Source organism: Hoplias malabaricus, chromosome 1, assembly GCF_029633855.1.
Source record: "Hoplias malabaricus isolate fHopMal1 chromosome 1, fHopMal1.hap1, whole genome shotgun sequence".
Taxonomy (NCBI): Eukaryota; Metazoa; Chordata; class Actinopteri; order Characiformes; family Erythrinidae; genus Hoplias; species Hoplias malabaricus.
Genome location: NC_089800.1, coordinates 21,003,731 through 21,025,533, shown reverse-complemented (window position 1 = coordinate 21,025,533; position 21,803 = coordinate 21,003,731). Strand labels below are relative to the sequence as shown.

The window sequence follows — 21,803 nt, the reverse complement described above, 5'->3', positions numbered from 1 at the left end:
GTGAGCTCAAGCTCTGCTCGGGATCTGCCTAGTGGCCGCTATCGACGGTTGCCAAGGAGCGCATGTCAATCATCCCGGAACACGCGTAATGATTGGTTCATTTCGTCAGTGGGAGGCGGGGCGAACTCGGGAGTTTAATTCCCAGCCAAACCGAAGCCAAGTTCAGCACGGCGTTTATTTTAATTACGGTGGTTGGAGCCTAGAGTCGATTCTGATTCGAAACGACAGGAATCGATCCTACGGATTCCATACAATAATCTTGAGTCCAAAAACAAGAGGCTTTACACTCAACATAGACAAACGTGAGATATTTGAAACCAAACACTATACATCCCTTCACCCCTGAATGATCCAGATAAATGATACTCAAAAATGTTTTCCTCTTTTAGACAATCTTAATTTTAAATGTTTTATTAAGACTTGCAGCCGAACCCCATGATAGAGATATCTTCCAGTGGAAGGTAATCATCAAATCATTAAAATCTTTTGCATAAGTATGTACACTAGCCTGATGTATTTGTGTACATTTAGCTGTTTTTAGTATTGAAAATTTGTAATTATTGAGTAAACATGATGCAGTTTAGCTGTATATAAGCACAGGATATTTTATGTCAGGAAAATATTAAATTCATTAGCTAACCAGAAGCAAATCAAAAGCATGAGTGATTATTATTACATTATTATTATGTAATTTCCCCTCACAGGTTATACATTTGTAAATATTTAAATTAAACACAAGTTAATATTTAAACGTTAAAATTGCTATAGTTCCTAAACCTAAATTCAAAATGGACCCAGCTCACTTTGAAATATAATCATTAAAATCTTGTTTGTATTGATGTGTGAAACCATGAATTAATCATCATAAGGTATTAAAATAATTGTAACTAAATTCATACAGCCTTACATTGACAATCTGACCTCTATTTTTCATTTCCCACTCTCTGAACAGGCAAAGCTGAACCTCGGGTCTCTTTGTGGAATCGACTCATCTCGCCGTTCCCCAATGTCTGGAATCGGAGAATCGATTCTTTTTGGGGATTCATTTGTGGACTCCTAGCACCAGTTTAGCCGTTAAAAGAGCGATATTTTACTTCAGTCAGTGGCCTCTAATGATAAAAAAAATCATGATTCACAGCATTTCTGTTTGTGACTCTTCGTTAAACTGAGCATATCTATAGGGTTTAACGCGACGAAACTGCGGACTGTTCGGTCGGTAAGAGGTGGACTTCGGTTTGTTTTGGAAGATCCGACAGGAACACGCTCCATAACCATTAACATTGTATACTTTATAGAAAACTGTTTTTTGTTAACCATTTTTAAATACGAAACGGGCGAATCGGGGTGAGAAAGCAGCGCTGGTTTTCAGACTGACTTTTATTCCTCCGAGTTCACAGGAGAGATTTTTGCTGTTACATCCATAATGTTAGAGTAAATTAATCCATTAACACCACACACAGCAACAGTTTATGATGAATATGTGAACCCCCAATTCCAAAAATCCTGTTACACAAGACTACAGCTGTAGTATATTTTGTTTTATTATAGTATTTTTCCTTTGTTGTTGCTACCTTTGACCAGTCATCAGTAATACACATAAAAACGCATCTCTGTTCATCATTTAAGGTCATTGCCAAGAATAAATTCACCTAGTTCATTAAAACTGACCAAGATATAACTTTACACATCCCCTTCATTCAGTATGTGTATATAAAGCAGTTATTAAACATATATAAACAGTGCTGCGCTATACACCACCCACAAGAGCAAAGGCTTCATGAACCCATGTAAGGCATGTCTCCATTCAATATGGAAAAAGTGAAATAAAATACTAATTCATTAATTATAACACCCAGAAGATCTTTAACGCAAAGTGCATTTTAACAAAAGCCACAACATCCCTATGAAATAATTCTCCACGGCTCAAACATAGGTGCAGTCACTGTCCTAAAAAAACGTTATCTTGCAAAATAGTAACTTCACAGGGGCAGGACAAACTTCTTATCTTTCAGTGGAGGTCAGTGTAAAAAGATTGAATTCAGAGTAATTTTGGAGTGTTTCTATTGGTCCATTCGTCATGAAATTGTCACAGTTTGAAGGACATCTGCTGTGTTCAAAAGGTGCAATATTCTAAAAATGTACAAAATTTGAGATACACGTTTTTAACTGGACAGTGACGATATACTACTACCTTCACATTTTCAGAGCACTTCACAGTGTTTCCATTTTCCTCTCTTTTGCACTTAGGTCTCAGGGATGTTAGACCAACATTCACCAAGGTGTTCAACGTCATCACGCAAGAGCTTCACCAAAATGAACATGTTTGCACATGCATCGTGTATTATACAGCCCACATAAGAGAAATCAGATCTCAAATATCTGTTTGTCAGATTTTTAGGTGTAAAGCCCCTCGTGGAACTAGTTTGTGACTCAAAAAACAAGGAGGAGCTAATGTGCTTCAAATAAATGACACTTTGTGTCCTAGTTTAAAAAATATCAAACTCTTCCTGGTTCTTGTCATCACAGGCATGCCTCAATGAATTCAGTGCATTTTCACAAGTGAAGTCAGATGAACCCTGGCCTTTGGTAAAATATCTGCATTATTATCTTATGACCTACACAAGTGGCAGAATTAAGGCCAATTTATACTTCAGGGTTGACTTGACGTAGAGCCCCATGTCGTTTATCCTTCTGCATTGGTGTCCAAGCCGCTCTGCAGTTACCCCTCCACACTAGGGCTAATTCTCAATTATCTTCCTCTACACTACGTAGTACACACTGTAGTGGTGTAGTAGAATTACTTTTATAAATCTTTAAAGTGCAATCTGTAGGAGTAGGGTGCTGTTTGGGACGGAGCAGAGTTTACATGAGGCATGTTTTTCCCGTGTGGTCCTGCTTCTCTTTGAGGTATATTTCTTTTGTTCAAATTTTTATTCATCCCTGACGTCCACCCCGTGTCTGAGGAAATTTCTGTCTGTGAATGTGCTGGTGTCTGCATCTCTGTGTGTGGAGGAGAGGAGTTCATGTTCCTGTTCAATGTCCCTCCGACTCCTGACCATAGTCTGCGGACTGCAGCGTAGGTTCAACGCAAGAAGTATAAACTGGGCTTTTATACAGCTCTGTTAACTGTCAATAAGCATGTTAAATCCACATATATGCAAGTCTGAAAGGCTGTGGAAATATTCATTGGGCAATTCTTGCTACCTCCATTTACTAAATTAAAAAAAGCTGCATCTTACCAGCTGGAGTGGTGGAGGTGTGCACATTCAGCTGATCTGGGTGGACTGAAGCAGGTGACTCTGGGTGTTGTTCTGAGTGCAGGGGGGTGCTCAACATCTCGTGGGAATTTTCTTTACTCTCTTCCTTGGGCCCAGTGCTCAGAACCCTTGATAGAGCTTTAGAGACCCCTGTGACTCTGGGCACAGCTGCAGCTTCAATAGTCTCCTCAGGCTTCTGGACCTACACAGAGAAGAACACTTTGGGAAATGACTTCAAAATTGTCCCTTAGAGAAACATTACATAATATTTTTACCCCAAACGTACAGCTTTAGAATCACTTTGATGCTCCACTGAGCTGTAATAGGGAGTACAGAGATTCTGTCAGTTCACAGAAGAAACTGCACTATGTAACTTTTGGAGGAGGGTAGGAAAACATTCCTCCCACCCCATTGATTGTAGTACAGTGCTTTAAACATTAATTACACTAGGGGGAGCACCAGGAGAATAAAACCCAAATCTTACCCATTGTTACTTTAAAGGTGCAGTCGAACATCTCAGTCATTCTTTTTCTCAGTATGAAACAGCAGTTACACTCATACGTAGTGGCCTTGATGCATCAGAGATTCTGTACTAAATGTATTTTAAAGCAACACTATCAATTTGGTTTTTTGGCTCCTGGGCTCCACCTAGAGTTGCAGAGTGTAATTCATTATTACAGCACTGTCCTGAAATCAGTGGGAGGGGTGAGGGAGGGAGCAGTGGTTTCCTACCCTCCCCCAAATGTTACACAGTGCAGTTTTTGCAGTGCTCAGCCTGGAGTAGCAATGACAGAAGCTCTGTTACAGCTAGGTGGAGCATCACAATGATTTTGAAGCTGTAATTGTAATGTAAAAATTCTACATAGTGTTGCTTTAAAGGCGTAGTTCGCTATTGTAATCAAAACACATTTTATTATAATCATAAGGTGCACCTGTAAATGAGTAAAGAAAATAAACGGTCCGGTATGCTAGGCTTTCTTCTCCACTTGTGATGTTTCATTAGCTTACCTTTTTGAAGCCATTGCTGAGTATCCCAGTTTTCGAGGGAGCAGGAGGCACAAACCTTGGCCTCTTTGCAGCGTTGCCCTGTAACTGACTCGGGGCTGCGGACCGACGCATTCCACTGTGATGGAGGGCAACATACACAGTGGACATCATATAAGACATATATAAATTAAACTGTAACAATGTATTATGAACTTGTGACATTACATTAATTCATTTTCTTTAAATGCTTATCCAGTTCAGGGTTGTGGGGTGTCTGGAGCCTACCTGGAATCACTGAGTGCAAGGCAGGAACACACTCAGGATGATGCAGCTGTCTGTCACTGGGTATTATACATTCACACTTTCATTCACACACTCACTCCTGTGGACATTTGTGTAGCCAATCCACCTACCAACATGTGTTTGCACTGTGGGAGGAAACCCACAAAATCCTCATAGACAGACACAAAATGGTGACTGAACCCACAAGAGTGACACCACTTATTGTGCCACCATGCACCCAAACAGAAACGACAATGCAAACATGTAACAATATATATATAGACATGACAATCCGTGGAGAACTGACTTTCTATTAATTAAGCCATCTAATACAATTGGCCTGTATTTAAGGTTGGTGGATTATTATCTGTCAAGCAGTGATGCTGGACTATAAAAACCCCAGCTGCACTGCTGTGTCTGATCCAAGCATACCAGCACAACACACTAAAACACCACCAATAACTCATCTGTCAATACAGCACTGAGAATGATCACTACCCAAATAATACCTGCTCTGTTGTGGTCCTGACTCTAGTCTGATCACTGAAACTAAGATGAGTTAACTGTTAAAGGCTCAGTTCACGACTGTAATCCAAAACCACTTTTTTTCTAAAATTCAGATGTTTCTTCACATTTGCCAGCTCTCAAGTCTGTCTGTGCACTTGAAACCGGTCTAATGAGTTTACAAAGCCCCAGTGTCTGTAAATGAGTAAATAAACAAACTGGCTCAGTCCGGTATGCTAGGCTTTCTCTCTCTTCTAAAGGCAGATGCATCTGGAGTTGAGTCATCAAACCAAGATGAGGATGTTGCTCTATTCCTGCTCCATATGTGGGTAATATACTCTGGTAAAGTTGGTTTCATATTCGCATATTCAGATTTCTTTCTTCAATAGCTTTCAAACCTCTTATTTTGGCAAATTTAACCATTACTGGCCCGTGGTGATGGGTTTTTGAAAATAAATTTCAATAGCTTTTAAACCTTTTATGATATTGTTACTAAACAAGTTGGATTTGATACAGTTTAACCCACATGACATACTACACCTCTTATTTTGGTCAATTTAACCATTGCTGGCTCGTGGTGATGGGTTTTTGAGAATACATTTCAATAACTTTTGAACCTTTTATGATATTGTTTCTAAACAAGTTGTATTTGATAAAGTGCCACCCACATGATATTGTTTCAAAACAAGTTGTATTTAATCAAATGCCACTGACATGACATAGTACACCTCTTATTTTTGTCAATTTGCCAAAATAACAGGTGTAGTATGTCATGTGGGTTGCACTTGATCAAATACAACTTTTTTAGAAACAATATCATCAAAGGTTCAAAAGCTATTGAAATGTATTTTCAAAAACCCATCACCACGGGCCAGCAATGGTTAAATTTGCCAAAATAAAAGGTGTAGTATGTCATGTGGGTGGCACTTGCTCAAATACAAATTATTTTGAAAAAATATCTTCAAAGTTAGAAAAGCTATTGAACTTTTTGTTCAAAAATCTGTCACCATAGACCAGTAATGGTTAAATTGACCAAAATAAGAGGTGTAGTATGTCATGTGGCTTGCACTTGCTCAAATAAACCTTTTTTAGAAGCAATATCATAAAAGCTTCAAAAGCTATTGAAATTTACTTTCAAAAACCCATCACCACGGGCCAGTAATGGTTAAATTGACCAAAATAAGAGGTGTAATATGTCATGTGGGTTGCACTTGATCAAATACAACTGGTTTTGAAACAATATCATAAAAGGTTCAAAAGCTATTGAAATTTATAATGAAAAAAATCTATCACCATGAGCCAGTAATGGTTAAATTGACCAAAATAAGAGGTGTAGTATGTCATGTGGGTTGCACTTGATCAAATACAACTGGTTTAGAAACATAATTATGAATGGTTCAAGCACTATTGGAATGTATTCGCAAAAACACATCACTACGGGCCAGTAATGGTTAAATTTACCAACGTAAGCGATGTAGTGTATGTCATGTGCGTGGTTCGTCAGCTTCGTTTTTACTGTGTAGTGTAGTTTGTAAACGGTCCCTTAGCTCTCGCGGAGATGGCGGCAGCCCATAGAAAACAATATAGTTGTAGCTGCTTGTCTTGGATCCCAAAAACAATACGTTGCAAGTATATATGCAAATCTGAATATGCGATTAAGAAACCAACTTTACCGGAGTGGGTAATATTGACTTATGTTTGCGGTTTCGGATCGCTTAAGGTGGAAATGTCTCCAAAACTCTGGAGACGGATTACTACATTACCGACAGTGCTACAAGACTAAACAACTCGAGTTAGAAATGAGCTGGTATTTCTAACAGTGAATAAAAACTTACAGACAAGTTGTACTTCAGCTTCGTACAAACAGCAGTCGAGATTTTGCGTCAAACACACCGTTCCACCTTAAAAGACACGGAGCTTAGAGCTGCTATTCCCCACAATTTTAGACGTTCCCTTTAATGCCACTGAGCGAAACCCTGGCCATAACACATTTAAGAGTGACATTAGCAACCTTAATAATTGTAATTGGGGCAGTAATATTGTATACATACATAGTAGATAGTAAATTCGAGAATATAACGCTGTGATAAACTGATGTTTACTAACTGTAAATTGAGCTAATGCTACCTAAAGTAACAGGAAAGCTCTCTGAACACAACGTGGGTTTTTTAACATTTAAACAGAATGCTTTAAAGAATGTGTGTCTTTCACTCACCTGTTCGTGAAGTCGTTTCGTTGCAATGAAATCTCGTTATTTCCAAAACTTTAAGCAGTCCGTCCTCCTGCCATTTTTAACCTCATCACAGAGCCACTGCACCTCAAAATCCGGGGAGTTTCGCGCCGGAGTGACACAAGGCTCTGCTGATTGGTCGAGCACTAACTACGTCACGAAAGAGGGTGGAGCTGACGCGGTTTTGTGGCAAGAAGATAAACAACGTTAATAAGTCGTAACTACATGCAGCAGTTGACTAGATGGACGTTCTTCATGAAACTCCAAATAAAAAACACACTGCTGGAAAAACAAGAGCCTGAGGATTTTTAAACTCGTGTGGAATCTCTGCTCTTACCGAGCAGGTAAGTGAAGCAGAGTCTCGTATTGTAAAATGTGCAGAAATATTAGCCTCTTACATTATATGTAAGGCACTAAAATGACAATACAGATTAGAAATTAAATAGTATGTTAATACAAGTATTTTCAGTCAAAGCTTTTGCTTTTTCCTGCAGCTTTGGCTGCAATTAAATGGAAATGCTTGCACAGAAAATATATGAGGTCCAGAGCAATATATATGTATATACCAAGGAGCACTCATTCTCTCTTATTCTTCTCATCTCTTGATTATCTCTGACTTTTTTAAGTTGACTTGGCTGTTTCAGTGATGCACACATCAGTTCACTGTTGATGTCTGATGCTGTAGTGATGTTGCTATTGGGATTATAATACAATCACAGCCTGGGAAACTGTAATCCTCTCTAATCCCACACCAGCCACGAGGAACAGAGATCATTCAGGAGATTTCAGTGAGAGTGCTTACACACTGAAAACACACCCAATATTAAAAAAAAACTTTAAACATGTTCTTCTCTGTTATCCCAAAAAAAGACCAGATTTATTTTTAGCTACTGGATGGCATGACTGGATGGGTGTAAATAAAAGAGATAAGAGTACAGCACTGTGTGTATACGTTGAGCTACAAGATATCCTCATGCAATGGTCAACTGCGGGTAATTAATGGTCACCTGAGCGGACACGTGGAGGATTAAACATACATGCACTAGAGCAAACCACACTTACAAAGAAGAGCTCTGAAGATTTGTACTGCATCCCTTATCCACACCAGTGCTCACGTGCATTGGTCAAGGCAACCCCCAGCATCAAAATCAGGAGAAACACAACAACAAACATGGCCAGTTCGGTCCAGAGTGCAGTTTCACAGACACAGAATGCATTTGTACTGATGTTAAAATAACTATTTTTAATAGTGTCCATATTTTACTACATATAAAATTAAATACAATAATCTAGTTCACCTTTAAAGAGACATTATGCAATTGTCTTTTACAGACGTTTAGTATGTTTGTTTGTTTACATTATAAACACTGGACAAACCTGAAAATATTACCATTATTATATCTGTTGCAAACACATTTTATTGCATTGTAGTGCTGCAGTAGTGTACTGCAATATTTCACATTTTCTTTCATAGCTCATGAATGCAGAAGAACACCAGTGTTATCAGAAGGACAACCAATGAACTGCTAGAAAGCAGAATATATTAATAAAGCATTACAGTTGTAGTAGTCTTTAAATCATTGTTACGGTGAGTGCAAGTTTGACAGCAAGCTACAATACTGCAATCTTCTTGTCTACTTAGATACAGTAGCTCATGTTACCCTTTGTTTTTCGGAAAGCATAAAAAAATAAAGCTAGAATTGTTCTCTTTTTTATTCCTTCTCTTATCATTGATTAAACCCCTAATAATCATCTCTATCCATCAATATTTTGATTTTTCTGTCCAACACAGCTCCAGAGACCTGGAGGTTGTGGGTCGAGTCCTGCTCTGGGTGACTGTCTGTGAGGAGTGTGGTGTGTTCTCCCTGTGTCTGCGTGTGTTTCCTCCGGGTGACTGTGAGGAGTGTGGTGTGTTCTCCCTATGTCTGCGTGTGTTTCCTCCGGGTGACTCTCTGTGAGGAGTGTGGTGTGTTCTCCCTGTGTCTGCGTGTGTTTCCTCCGGGTGACTGTCTGTGAGGAATGTGGTGTGTTCTCCCTGTGTCTGCGTGGGTTTCCTCCAGGTAACTGTCTTTGAGGAGTGTGGTGTGTTCTCCCTGTGTCTGCGTGGGTTTCCTCCGGGAGACTGTCTGTGAGGAGTGTGGTGTGTTCTCCCTGTGTCTGCGTGGGTTTCCTCCGGGAGACTGTCTGTGAGGAGTGTGGTGTGTTCTCCCTGTGTCTGCGTGGATTTCCTCCTGGTGCTCCGGTTTCCTCCCACACTCCAAAAACATACGTTGGTAGGTGGATTGGAGACTCAGAAGTGTCCGTAGGTGTGAGTGAATGTGTGAGTGTGTCACATTGAGGACACAAGGACTGGCTCCCCCTCCAGTGTTAACCCACTGTGTAAAAAATCTGAATAATAAATACCCATACAAAGTATTGAGGAAAGAAAAAAAAAAAAAAAAAATATATATATATATATATATATATATATATATATATATATACACACACACACACACACTTATGCATTCATGAGTTATGTTCTATGTCTTGTTTAGTTTTTTTCTCTGGGAGCCTGGAAATTGTTTTTCAGGGAATAGACACATGTCCCCTGTGGTATGTGCAACCAGGCTTTTTCCCCTTGTGCTGTCCAGGTACAGAGTGTGTGAGGTTACTAGGGCTACAGTATCTACACACACACTTATGTGATCACAGTACATGACAGGGAGTCTCCCAGAGGGTATAAGCAGTGGCTGTGTGTATCAGTAGTATATATATGATACACACTGATATTCAGTGATTGTTTGATTTCCTTTTAAAATTAGTGTTAAGTAGATGTCCACTTTAAAATCTATAAGGAAAGTGAAATTAAATGGATATCAAGTGAATTTTAATAAATGAACAAAAAACAACAAATATGGGGCCTTGCTCTCTTAAAAATAAAGTTGCTACAAAAGGTTCTCTGAGCGATGCCACAGAAGAACCACGTTTGGTTCCAAAAAGAAAAATTTTTGCTGATGTGTTAAAATGGGTAAAGGTTCTTAGAGTCAAGTGATTGATATTTAAACCTTTAAAAAAGTTGTTCTCACACACATTTCTTCAACAAAAATGGTTCTTTATGGAACCAAAAGTGGTTCTTCTATGGCATGATTATTATTATTGTTGTTGTTGTTATTGTTGTCATCGTTGTTGTTATTATTATTACTGTTGTTGTTATTTTTATTAAATACATTCAGGAGAAAATGCAACTCTTCTCTAGCTTTAGATCTGGAAAAAAGAATTACTTATTTTACTGAAAAACACAAAATAAAATAAATAAATAAACAAACTATGTTTTCAGAGCATTGGACTAGCCTACATCATTAATTATGTTATTATAGGTAATACATATTCAGACGGATTCTTTGGAGTTTGAGAAGCAGAACTAGCTTTTTGTTCTGAACTTTTATACACACACTAGGCTTCACAATTAGGAATGGGCTCTCCTGAGAATATGTTGATGCATTTAAAGTGCAGCTAAATGTAAGCTGACCTCACTTTCTAGAAGCTCCTCCTCCAGTGAATTTTGACCCGGATAACCTGGTCTATCTGTGTCTCCATTCAACAGCTGGCGGGCCTTTAGTTCCTACAGCAACAAGCCCACCCTCCTGTTCTACAGCTAACGGAGAGAGAGAGAGAGAGAGAGAGAGAGAGAGAGAGAGAGACAGACAGACAGACAGAGAGGTCATCACTAATTCTGTAAGGTAAGAGGAATCAAGCCTTACAAATGATCACTTTCTTATATTTATTTGCTTCCATGCTTAAAAGTCTTGGCTGACACTTTGCGTTATAGGATACATAGTGGTGTTAGTGGTGAATATATGGTGGTGTCGAGTAAAGGTGTAAAATGCACAGATGTGTTATTTTGAATGGATTAGAATATTACATATGTTTAGAAACGATTACAGTCGCATTCAGAATTTGGGACAAAACTTTTCTTCATTTAATTAAAAGTGAAAATAAATGTTCTTACAGAGAATATATTGCTGCACATTGTAATGCACAATTAATATTTGCTGAATTTAACATTTAAAATGTGTTCTATTCATAAATTAAACATTTAACATTTTAACAAATATTTTTCACATTTTTTAAACTGAGAAAATGTATTAAACTTGTATCTGAAAATTATATAAAGGTCTGTGTTAATGTTTGGTGGCACAGTGGAGCAGCTGGTGGTGTCTCTGTCACAGCTTCAGGGTCCTGGAGGTTGTGGGTTCGAGTCCCGCTCCGGGTGACTGTCTGTGAGGAGTGTGGTGTGTTCTCCTTGTGTCTGTGTGGGTTTCCTCCGGGTGACTGTGAGGAGCGTGGTGTGTTCTCCCTGTGTCTGCGTTCGTTCCCTCCGGGTGACTGTCTGTGAGGAGTGTGGTGTGTTCTCCCTGTGTCTGCGTGGGTTTCCTCCAGGTGACTGTCTGTGAGGAGTGTGGTGTGTTCTCCCTGTGTCTGCGTTCGTTCCCTCCGGGTGACTGTCTGTGAGGAGTGTGGTGTGTTCTCCCTGTGTCTGCGTGGGTTTCCTCCAGGTGACTGTCTGTGAGGAGTGTGGTGTGTTCTCCCTGTGTCTGCGTGGGTTTCCTCCGGGTGACTGTCTGTGAGGAGTGTGGTGTGTTCTCCCTGTGTCTGCGTGGGTTTCCTCCAGGTGACTGTCTGTGAGGAGTGTGGTGTGTTCTCCCTGTGTCTGCGTGGGTTTCCTCCGGGTGACTGTCTGTGAGGAGTGTGGTGTGTTCTCCCTGTGTCTGCATGGGTTTCCTCCTGGTGCTCGGGTTTCCTCCCACGCTCCATAAACACATGTTGGTAGGTGGATTGGTGACTCAAAAGTGTCCATAGGTGTGAGTGTGTGTCACCCTGTGAAGGACTGGTGCCCCCTCCAGGGTGTGTTCCCGCCTTGTGCCCAGTGATTATGGGTAAGCTCCGGACTCACCGCGACCCTGAACTGGATAAGGGTTACTGACAATGAATGAATGAGTGAACATTTCTAGCTTGATTACTGTTTGCAAACAACGTTATACATATCTTCACACCTTGACAGGATGGGGTATGATGTGGAGCGTTTTGTGGGCTACGTGAATGAGGGGCTGCTGTGCTGTGTGTGTCGGGACGTGTTGGAGGATCCTCTTCAGGCTCCATGTGAACATGCTTTCTGCAGCTCCTGCATCCACGCCTGGCTCGTCCACCACCACAACTGCCCCGAGGATCGCCTACCACTGGACGTCACAAATTTGCGCCCACTTTATAGGTATTGGCTTTTTAACTGTAACCCTAATTTCCTTCCACAAACCATTACTGTGAAGATTTGATGGCACTTAGCTAGAACGTTACTGAGGTCAGGTACTGATGAGGTACTGGATGCTAAACACAGTTGCACAACTCTACATTCCAGTGCTGCAGGAGTATGTACCTTTAGCAAATGCTGGCATTGGGCATGTGCGCTCAAGCTCATGTGCAGCTGCTCTAGTGTGTCCCACATATATACTGTGTACTCTATATATAATTAACCAGTGGGATCTGGGGTAACTGCCTCGTAGCAGTTCTTTGACGAGGTACAGTTTGAGCAAAACCACAAGGAGCTGCTGCTTTTACAAAAACATTTGGATATCCATCTACAGGTAGAAACACAAAACTGAGCTGTGAACAGCTATTAACTGATTATCTACAGGTGTCTGTAAAATACACAGTCGTAACATCAGGAAAGAACATAAAAATCAGCTCAGTCTGCGCTAAATACAGCAATCAATCATCGATCAGTCAGGTTTCCTCTGCTGCATTATGCTATTTCAGTTTGGTTCATTAAAGATTGTAACAGGCATTTAATTAACATTTCTTCTTTATTGTTGTCTTGAAATGACCCTCACCATCAGGAAAATCAGTACACCTTCTCCCTGCATTCACTGTGTGCGCTATCAAAGGGACATGCAGTAACAGCAGCAGCTCCCCCAGGTCCTAGTGCACCCAAGTTATATTACATTGTTAATATGGGAACAGAGAAACTGTTGTTGGGGGCGTGGTGTTTAAAGAACATTTAGGGGGGCTACAGCAGCATCATCATCATCATGTTATACATAAGAAAGCAAAGGTCTGGAGTTGATTCTATGTGTGTGTAAATTTATATATGTGTACGATGTGTGTTGCAGATATATGAGGAATGACCTTGCAAGGCTCCAGGTGAGATGTGTGTATCGCCCGCAGGGGTGTGAGGTCATCTGTGCCCTGGAGTCTGTACAACGTCATGAACAGGAGTGTGACTTTGCTCTGCTGAACTGTAGCAGTGCTGGTGGGTACACAGAACGAACACACGTAATACCACAGCCAAACAGGCATTATATAAACCTTTATAGGCATTATATAATATATATTAAATATATTATATATGTGTTCTACCTTAAGGTGCACCCAGTGTTGACAATGACAGCTTCTACAGTCTCCATAGAAAAGCACTGTCTTAGAATGGGAGGCTGTGAAGCAGCTGCAAATAAACCTACGGTCACCAAACACAGAGGTGTATAAAGCCCCCCAGGAGCTATCTTTGGAGCTATCCAACTCCATTCAATACCTTTTGGATGAGTTGTAGTGGCTTTTTTCCAAAATGAGTACCTGGCCTTACTTATGTTCTTGTGGGTAAACGCAATCAAATACTTGCAACAGTGTTGCAACGTCATGCTGTTTCTACAAGGAGGTGGAGGAGTAAAAATCTGAGAATCTCAGAAGAAATTAAGATGAGCAGGGGTCTGCAGACTTTTAAACTGCAACCTACTGCTGCAGAATATGTATCAAGAAGCAAGTCGGGGACAATATTTGGTTGAGAATCAGGCGTAGGCCAAAATATTAGAGAGGTCAAGGGATAATTAATTAAATATAAGATTCTACACAGGTTTTATGGTACACCAGGCTTTATAGAATGGACAGAGTTCATAATGACCTGTGCTAACTGTGGATACGTCACAGAATACGTCATCAACAGGGGGCGCTGCACAGCAGCAGTAAACAGAAGGGAGACACGCCCACAGATGTCGTCACTGTTCGTGCAGAAAAACCTACTATTCATTGTTTCCCGCTGCGAATGAACTTTTCGGGCTCCGGAACCTATTTATTGTTGGTGGAAATGCGTAGGACGGGTCAAAATTAGTTTCACAAACTGGAACGGAGCCTGTTTTGGTAGAAAAGCACTAACAGGGAGAGGTACTTTTTTCATATGATCTAGGAATGCTCAATAACCTCTCCATTCTAGGATAAAATTATTTAAATGTTGGGAAAATGCCTGGACAGAAAAGAAATTGCCAGCATAAACAATAATGAGCTTAATTTAATAAAAGTTGGAAGAATTACAGCTGCAAGGATCATATTGTGCAACTAAGAACCCCAAAACTCCTGATTTAAAAGAGTGGATTAACAAAATTATTGAAACCGCAGCTTATGAAGTTATTTTAGGAAGAATTAATGGTGAGGGTAAAGTGAAACATCTAAGGCAGGGGTCACCAATCTTATCCACAACGGGCCGGTGACCAAACACAAACACACACGGTTTAGCTGTTTATAGAGGAGACTAGTTGATTAAACAAGTAGAATTAGGTGTGCGCTGCTTCACTGGAGTGAAAACCTGCAGCCACACCTGCCCTTTGTGGATAAGGTTGGTGACCCAGGATCTATGGGATCATTTGTGGAATCACATGCAATTGAACTGAATATGCAACACTGATCTTGTGTTTTATTTTATTATCATTTATTTTTATTAGTATTTTGTGACTCTCTGTTTATCCCTTTTCTCTTCATTTTTAACATATTGCTACTTTATAAAACAGTATATACATGCTGTGCTCTACCTGTTGTGTATATAATTAATTATAATAAAAACTTAAAAAGTAGCAGGTATTGTATGAATGTGCTGCTGTAATGTGCCCATATCCCAAACTGACCACAGAGTAAATGTTTAATGTTTAATGAACAGACCCCCTGGACCGCAAGTGAAGCATAGTATTTTCTTCACCCAATGAGCTTACAAGGTCAAAACAATCCACCCGAGGGCTTTCTTATTACGCTCTACTCAACCATTTACCCCTAGTCTATGTATTTTTCCAGCTCTCAAGCCTTTGTTTGGTGAAGTTAGGTTTATTTATACAGTGCAACAATTATTACATATTGGCAATTGTTCCTGGACTGTAGAACAGCTGAATTACTTTGAGTATCTCTTTAGTGTCTCTTACATAAAAATATAATGCAGTTTTTTACATTTTTAATGAGAAACCAAGCATAAATTAAGTATATAACTGAATAAATACATGCAATTGAAATGTAGTATGAGCTGCACTTCAGAAATAAGCAAGGAAAGGTGGTTTTCTACCCAAAGACCTTCTTAGGTTCAAGAAGCCAAGATTACACCATTTATAAATAATACACATGTAAATCAGCATTTAATACACTTTTAAATAAATGTTTCTTATCCATTAGTGAATCCTGCTACTTTTGTGGCACTCTTCATTGTGTATGAAGATGTTCAACTGTGTAATCTTCATATCTACACACCTTAGACATATTCATTATCTGTAACCGCTTATCCAGTTCAGGGTCGCGGTGGGTACCTGGAATCATTCGGCGCAAGGCGGGAATACACCCTGAAAGGGGCACCAGTCCTTCACAGGGCAACACAGACACACATTCACTCACACCTACGGATACATTTGAGTCACCAATCCACCTGCATTGTGTGTTTTTGGACTGTGGGAGGAAACCCACGCGGACACGGGGAGAACACCAACTCCTCATAGACAGCCACCCGGAGCGGGAATCGAACCCACAACCTCCAGGCCCCTGGAGCTGTGTGACTGCGACACCACCTGCTGCGCCACCGTGCCACCCACCTTAGACACATACACATGACAAAAAAACAATCAATCAGTCTTTCTATATGTCTGTGTGTGTGTGTGTGTGTGTGTGTGTGTGTGTGTGTGTGTGTGTGTGTGTGTGTATGTGTGTGTGTGTGTATATATATATATGCATATATAGCTCTGTTGGGTCTTTTAAGCCTGTCATGACTATGAACAAGTTATAAATCAAGGATGGCTGTATTTCAATAAACATTAGTATCTATGTAATTTTATTAACGTTGGTCAAAACCAAACGTGATATTTCTTATCGGTCTAGTTCTACAGCCTGATTAAGTTTTTGAATCAATGTAACATTGTTGTCAAATCAAAATCATCCTCCAACTTTTATTGTTTTCAACTGAGCACAGCAGATGTTCTTCACATTACACACTTAAAAATGATGGTTCTTCAAGGGTTCTTTGGTATAGAAAATTATTCTATGTAGAACCCTGAACACCTGAAGAACCTGTTGCAGGGTTAAATGGTTTCTTGCATCATGAAGGGGTTCTTCAGACTGATGAAGAATGTGCTGTAGATGTTTTTTAGAAATAGTTGGTTTTGCTGGGACAGCAATAATACACAGCTTTAATCACAGTATCTCTAAAGCAAACAGTTCTAACCATGTAAATATCTGTGTGTATGTGCAGGTGAGGAGTACTTGTGTTACCGCTGTGGTAGGTTTACATGTGTGCGTCTGTGTGCTGCCTTTATTTAGTTTGTTCTTATAACTGATGGCATGCTGTGAACATAAAGCGACTGATTTCCTTTTTCTGCCTGCATTAATTTTATACTTTTCAAAATCAGGTCACAAATTATCCCTCCTGAATCACTGGACTGGCTCTTTCATGATGTATTCTTCCAGGTTGCCCTGTGCAGGTGTCTCGGCTTTCGTTGGAAGCGCATCTGTGTGTGTGTGAGTACCGTAACAGAATGTGTGCGAGTGGCTGTGGATACACACTAACCAGCACAGAAGAAGCTCAGCACAACTGCATATCTGAACTGCGAGCAGAACTGGACTTACTGAGGTACAGACTCATTAATAACTACAAAGTCAACATTCATTCATTCATTGTCTGTAACCCTTATCCAGTTCAGGGTGGCGGTGGGTCCGGAGCCTACTCGGAATGACTGGGCGCAAAGTAGGAACACACCCTGGAGGGGGCGCCAGTCCTTCACAGGGCAACACACACTCACACATTCACTCACACCTACGGACACTTTTGAGTCTCCAATCCACCTACCAACGTGTGTTTTTGGAGCGTGGGAGGAAAGCGGAGCACCCAGAGGAAACCCACGCAGACACAGGGAGAACACACCACACTCCTCACCGACAGTCACCTGGAGGAAACCCACACAGACACAGGGAGAACACACCACACTCCTCACAGACAGTCACCCGGAGTGGGACTGGACCCTGGAGCTGTGACAGAGACACTACCTGCTGCACCACCGTCCTGCCACAATGTCATCGAAATGATAATGATCAATAAATTAAAAAGCAATGTACTAATGGTGTTCCAAATGGTTGTCAGGAGTTTCAAATTGGTTTCTTTGACATTCTGGGTGGTTGCTAGATTTTTCAAGCAGAATGGTATGCTTTGCAAGTGGCTGCTAGTGTGCCAGGTATGGGTTTGCTGTCTTATTGCAAGCAGCTGCTAGATGTTTGATTGTAGGATTTCTATTTCTGTTTCAAACTGGAGAATTGTAGTGGCATGTTGAATGGCAGGAAGTCAAACAGTTAAAAGGTACTGTTAAAATGGAATGTGTTTTGCAGGGCAGAGTTGGACTGTAAAGTTGAAGAGATGAGACGAGAAATGGAGTCACGGCTGGATTCTCAGAGGAGACACATGGTGCAAAAGGAGAGTCTGTTGAAAAACGAGGTGGATGAACTCAAGGTATTACACATCCGCTCGAAACACAGAACTTTATACAGTTCCTTTACTCTTCAGTTGCAACACACTCTTGTTATTCTTCACTTCCAGTAAAGCACTCATTTTTAAAATAATTTCACAAAAGAACATAACAGAGAAAATAACAAAAGAAAATAACACAAGGACTGTCCATTCTTTGAAAGATTTGACATTTGAAGAAATTCTCCACTGATTTTCAGAGTAATCTCTTCCTACAGCATCATTATAACACTCTTAAATATGAAAAAATATCATTTCTATGCATCTGTATATTTATATATGTACTGTTGTTATATCAGAATACTATTGGTGCTTTTTCCACGACGTTGTCCCTACACCACGCTCCCCAGTACTTGGATTTTTGTCAATAATTTGTAGGTAGTTTGACCAAAGGAGGGTAGCTCCCCCCAAGTGAGGCTTGGTTCCTCCCAAGGTTTCTTCCTCAGCTCTGAGGGAGTTTCATTTTTTTTTTAATTATTATTATTTTTAAAATTTTTATTATACATCTTTTATACGTTGTAGTTTTACATTGTACATTTTTAGTTGTATTTTTCTTAGCTATAGTTTAGTATTTTTATTTTAAGAATGTCCATATATTTTATATTTTATTCTATTTCTATTTCCTTACCTTTTGTATTTGTTTAACGTGTGTAGACACGTGTTTTTTTTCTGCAAGTTTTACCGTGTATAACTGTGTATGTGACAAATAAACTTTGATTTTGATTTAAAATAACAACAACAAAAAAAGCACATTTTCTTTCACAGCTTCTATGTGTGAATGCTAATTGAATGCTAACTAAAAGTCCAGGCTTGCAGGGAATGTTCCCACAACTTTGGCTAACATGACCCAAAAGTTCTAATAACATTTTAAAGAAAATGTTTTAGTTTAATGTTCAACAAACATTTTAATGTCCGTCATTTTTATAATAAAGCGGTCCTTTGAATATTAGAATAAAACTTTCTTTAAAATTAGAACGTTAGCCAAAGATGTTGGAACATTCCCTGTGAGCTGGGGTGTCTTTGGCCCAGGCTAAAGGCCTAATGTACACACAGGAACACAGCCTTGTGTGCTTTCTAACTGATAACCTGTGTTCAGGGTCAGCTGTCTCGTGTGATGTCAGATGTCCGGATATTATTGGGAGCAGAGCGAGCTCGCAGGCAAGAGCTGGAGAGGGCCGAGTTGGAGAAAGCTGAGCTGCTGGAGCTTCTGAAAAAGGAGGGGCTTAGGCCTGCCACGCCCACTCCAGCAGCCACGCCTCCAGCTGAAGGGCCTCGCAAGTCCAGCCCACGCAGCCTAGCTTTGGACTGCATCAAGAGGAAGAGCAGAGAGGTCACCGTCATCTGAAGAGCTCTGCACAACACACACACACACTAGGGCTGGAAGATACAATATAAAATAAAATAAAATATGATAAATGTGATAAAATATGATTCTGATATCGATATAAACAGTATAAAATCCACTGAAAAATGTCCAAGAACAAACAAGAAACATGACATCACCCTCAAACATAAACCTTTCAGCTTTGTCAATATTAATATCTTTAAACTAAATTTAAAATTGGGTGCTGAACTGACGACAGCGCCCTCTAATGACTGTCAGTCAGTGACAGATGCTGTAAAAAATGTGTACTGAAATATTGAAAATCCATCCATCCATTATCTGTAACCACTTATCCAGTTCAGGGTCACGGTGGGTCCAGAGCCTACCTGGAATCACTGGGCGCAAGGCAGGAATACACCCTGGAGGAGGCACCAGTCCTTCACAGGGCAACACACACACACTGACACATTCATTCACACACTCACACCTACCACACTTTTGAGTCTCCAGTCCACCTACCAACGTGTGTTTTTGGACTGTGGGAGGAAACCCACGCGGACACAGGAAGAACACACCACACTCCTCACAGACAGTCACCCGGAGGAAACCCACGCAGACACAGGGAGAATACACCACACTCCTCACAGACAGTCACCCGGAGGAAACCCACACAGACACAGGGAGAATACACCACACTCCTCACAGACAGTCACCCGGAGGAAACCCACACAGACACAGGGAGAACACACCACACTCCTCACAGACAGTCACCCGGAGGAAACCCACGCGGACACAGGAAGAACACACCACACTCCTCACAGACAGTCACCCGGAGGAAACCCACGCAGACACAGGGAGAATACACCACACTCCTCACAGACAGTCACCCGGAGGAAACCCACACAGACACAGGGAGAATACACCACACTCCTCACAGACAGTCACCCGGAGGAAACCCACACAGACACAGGGAGAACACACCACACTCCTCACAGACAGTCACCCGGAGGAAACCCACGCAGACACGGGGAGAACACACCACACTCCCCACAGACAGTCACCCGGAGGAAATCCACGCAGACACAGGGAGAACACACCACACTCCTCACAGACAGTCATCCGGAGCGGGAAAATTGAAAATCATATCGTTGTAATTGAAACATTGTATATCATGATATATATTGATAGTGAATTATCATCCAGGCCTAATACATACACACAAAAACAAACAAACAAACACACACACACACACACACACTCTTGGCTGAATGACCAGTACAAGAAGCAGATATAATCTAAGGGCTAATCTGCTCCTCCCTACAAATCCTGCATGTTCAGACACACGCTGCTGAGAAGATAGGGAATTAACTGAGAGTTTGTGCTGCTTTTTTGAAACATTGCAGTGGGGATTTGATTACATTCTGCCACATAATACACTAGGGAAGCCAGGTATGGATTTTGGATGATCAGTTTAGGATCACAAAAATTTGTTTAGTTTCTATTCAATTAGATTCTATTGAATATTTTTTATTAATCTAAGGGATTAATAGAGCTCTATCACAAAGGGGTTTCACTGCTACACAGGCCAGTGCTGGGAAGCTTCTTACACCCCTGGTATATAAGAAGTCATTTTTAAAAGGTTTGAAATGTTCATGTCTTGTGTTTGAGCACTTTATATGCTTATGAATGTTACAAAACTAAATAAATGATTATACACATTCAGACCGCATTCATTCTTTAAAAACAGTTAAAAAAATAAATAAAAATTCAGATGTTTCCTCACCATTTGCTGCTCTCCTGTCTGTGTTTGCACTCAAAACCAGTCTGATGGATTTACCAAGCCCCAGTGTCTGTAAATAAATCTCTATGCTAATCTTTCTCTCTCTGCTCATGACAGAGGCATCTAGAGTTGTTTTAAACAACACCAAACATTGAAAAGCACGAACCGAAATGATGATGTTGCGCTATTCCTGCTCATAGGTGGTTAATGTTGACTTATTTTTGCTGTTTCGGATCACTTAAGGTGGAAATGTCTCCAAACTCGGGAGACGGCTATGCAAACTGCATTAGCGACAATGCTACAAAACTAAACAGCTCGAGTCACACATGAGTTTTTGTGGTAAACCAACCAGTGAATAAAAACTTAAACTTTAAAATTTAAACTTCAACCCCGTACAAACAACAGTCGTTCTCAACAGTCTCCTCAAACACATCATTCCACCTTAAAAGACGCGGAGCTTTAGAGCTGTTTCCCCACAATTGTAGACGTCCCTATTGAGGCCAACAATAAAGTACTTTGCAAAGAATCAATCAGTGCTGCTTGTCTTTTTGTTTACATAATTTCAACATCAACACCTCATAAATATTTATTTTTTATTATAAAAAAGCAATGTAAACTTTCAGACTTGGGGTTGGGAGCACCTTGAAGGACCCATC

At 40.4% G+C, this 21,803-nt stretch overlaps 2 protein-coding genes across 9 annotated transcripts in view; one reads left to right on the top strand and one right to left on the bottom strand.

Annotated features, from left to right (window-relative positions):
* The window catches only part of rad54b (RAD54 homolog B), a 32,491-nt gene extending 25,149 nt beyond the window's left edge, over nt 1-7,342 (bottom strand). The window contains exons 1-5 of one of the 6 annotated variants that reach the window (XM_066675984.1): nt 7,246-7,328; nt 6,866-6,931; nt 4,530-4,672; nt 4,266-4,380; nt 3,240-3,459 (exon numbers count right to left, since the gene is read on the bottom strand). In XM_066675984.1, the coding sequence (XP_066532081.1) occupies nt 3,240-3,459; nt 4,266-4,376 (331 nt within the window). In that variant the 5' untranslated portion in view covers nt 4,377-4,380; nt 4,530-4,672; nt 6,866-6,931; nt 7,246-7,328. Of the gene's footprint in view, nt 1-3,239; nt 3,460-4,265; nt 4,381-4,529; nt 4,673-6,865; nt 7,007-7,245 lie in introns of all 6 variants that reach the window. The other 5 variants (XM_066675992.1, XM_066676075.1, XM_066676005.1 and 2 more) reach the window with 5 other exon arrangements.
* rnf41l (ring finger protein 41, like) lies at nt 1,039-20,053 on the top strand. Of its 3 annotated transcripts, none has more exons than XM_066676421.1 (9): nt 1,039-1,098; nt 2,248-2,296; nt 4,501-4,589; nt 10,847-10,982; nt 12,305-12,511; nt 13,407-13,546; nt 16,996-17,158; nt 17,908-18,028; nt 19,140-20,053. In XM_066676421.1, the coding sequence occupies exons 5-9, from the start codon at nt 12,306-12,308 to the stop codon at nt 19,386-19,388; spliced, it is 879 nt and encodes a 292-aa protein (XP_066532518.1). In that variant the 5' UTR covers nt 1,039-1,098; nt 2,248-2,296; nt 4,501-4,589; nt 10,847-10,982; nt 12,305; the 3' UTR covers nt 19,389-20,053. The 3 variants fall into 3 exon arrangements, with proteins under 3 accessions (XP_066532518.1, XP_066532597.1, XP_066532678.1); XM_066676500.1 differs by lacking the exon at nt 1,039-1,098 and adding an exon at nt 2,017-2,120; XM_066676581.1 differs by lacking the exons at nt 1,039-1,098; nt 2,248-2,296; nt 4,501-4,589 and adding an exon at nt 7,475-7,604.
* Nucleotides 20,054-21,803: the final 1,750 nt, after the last annotated feature.

Coding starts and splice junctions, on each gene's coding strand:
- rnf41l (XM_066676421.1), top strand. CDS start 12,306: ATGGGGTATGATGTGGAGCGTTTTGTGGGCTACGTGAATGAGGGGCTG. Junction 13,547..16,995: donor GCTGAACTGTAGCAGTGCTG/GTGGGTACACAG, acceptor GTATTCTTCCAG/GTTGCCCTGTGCAGGTGTCT. Junction 18,029..19,139: donor ACGAGGTGGATGAACTCAAG/GTATTACACATC, acceptor ACCTGTGTTCAG/GGTCAGCTGTCTCGTGTGAT.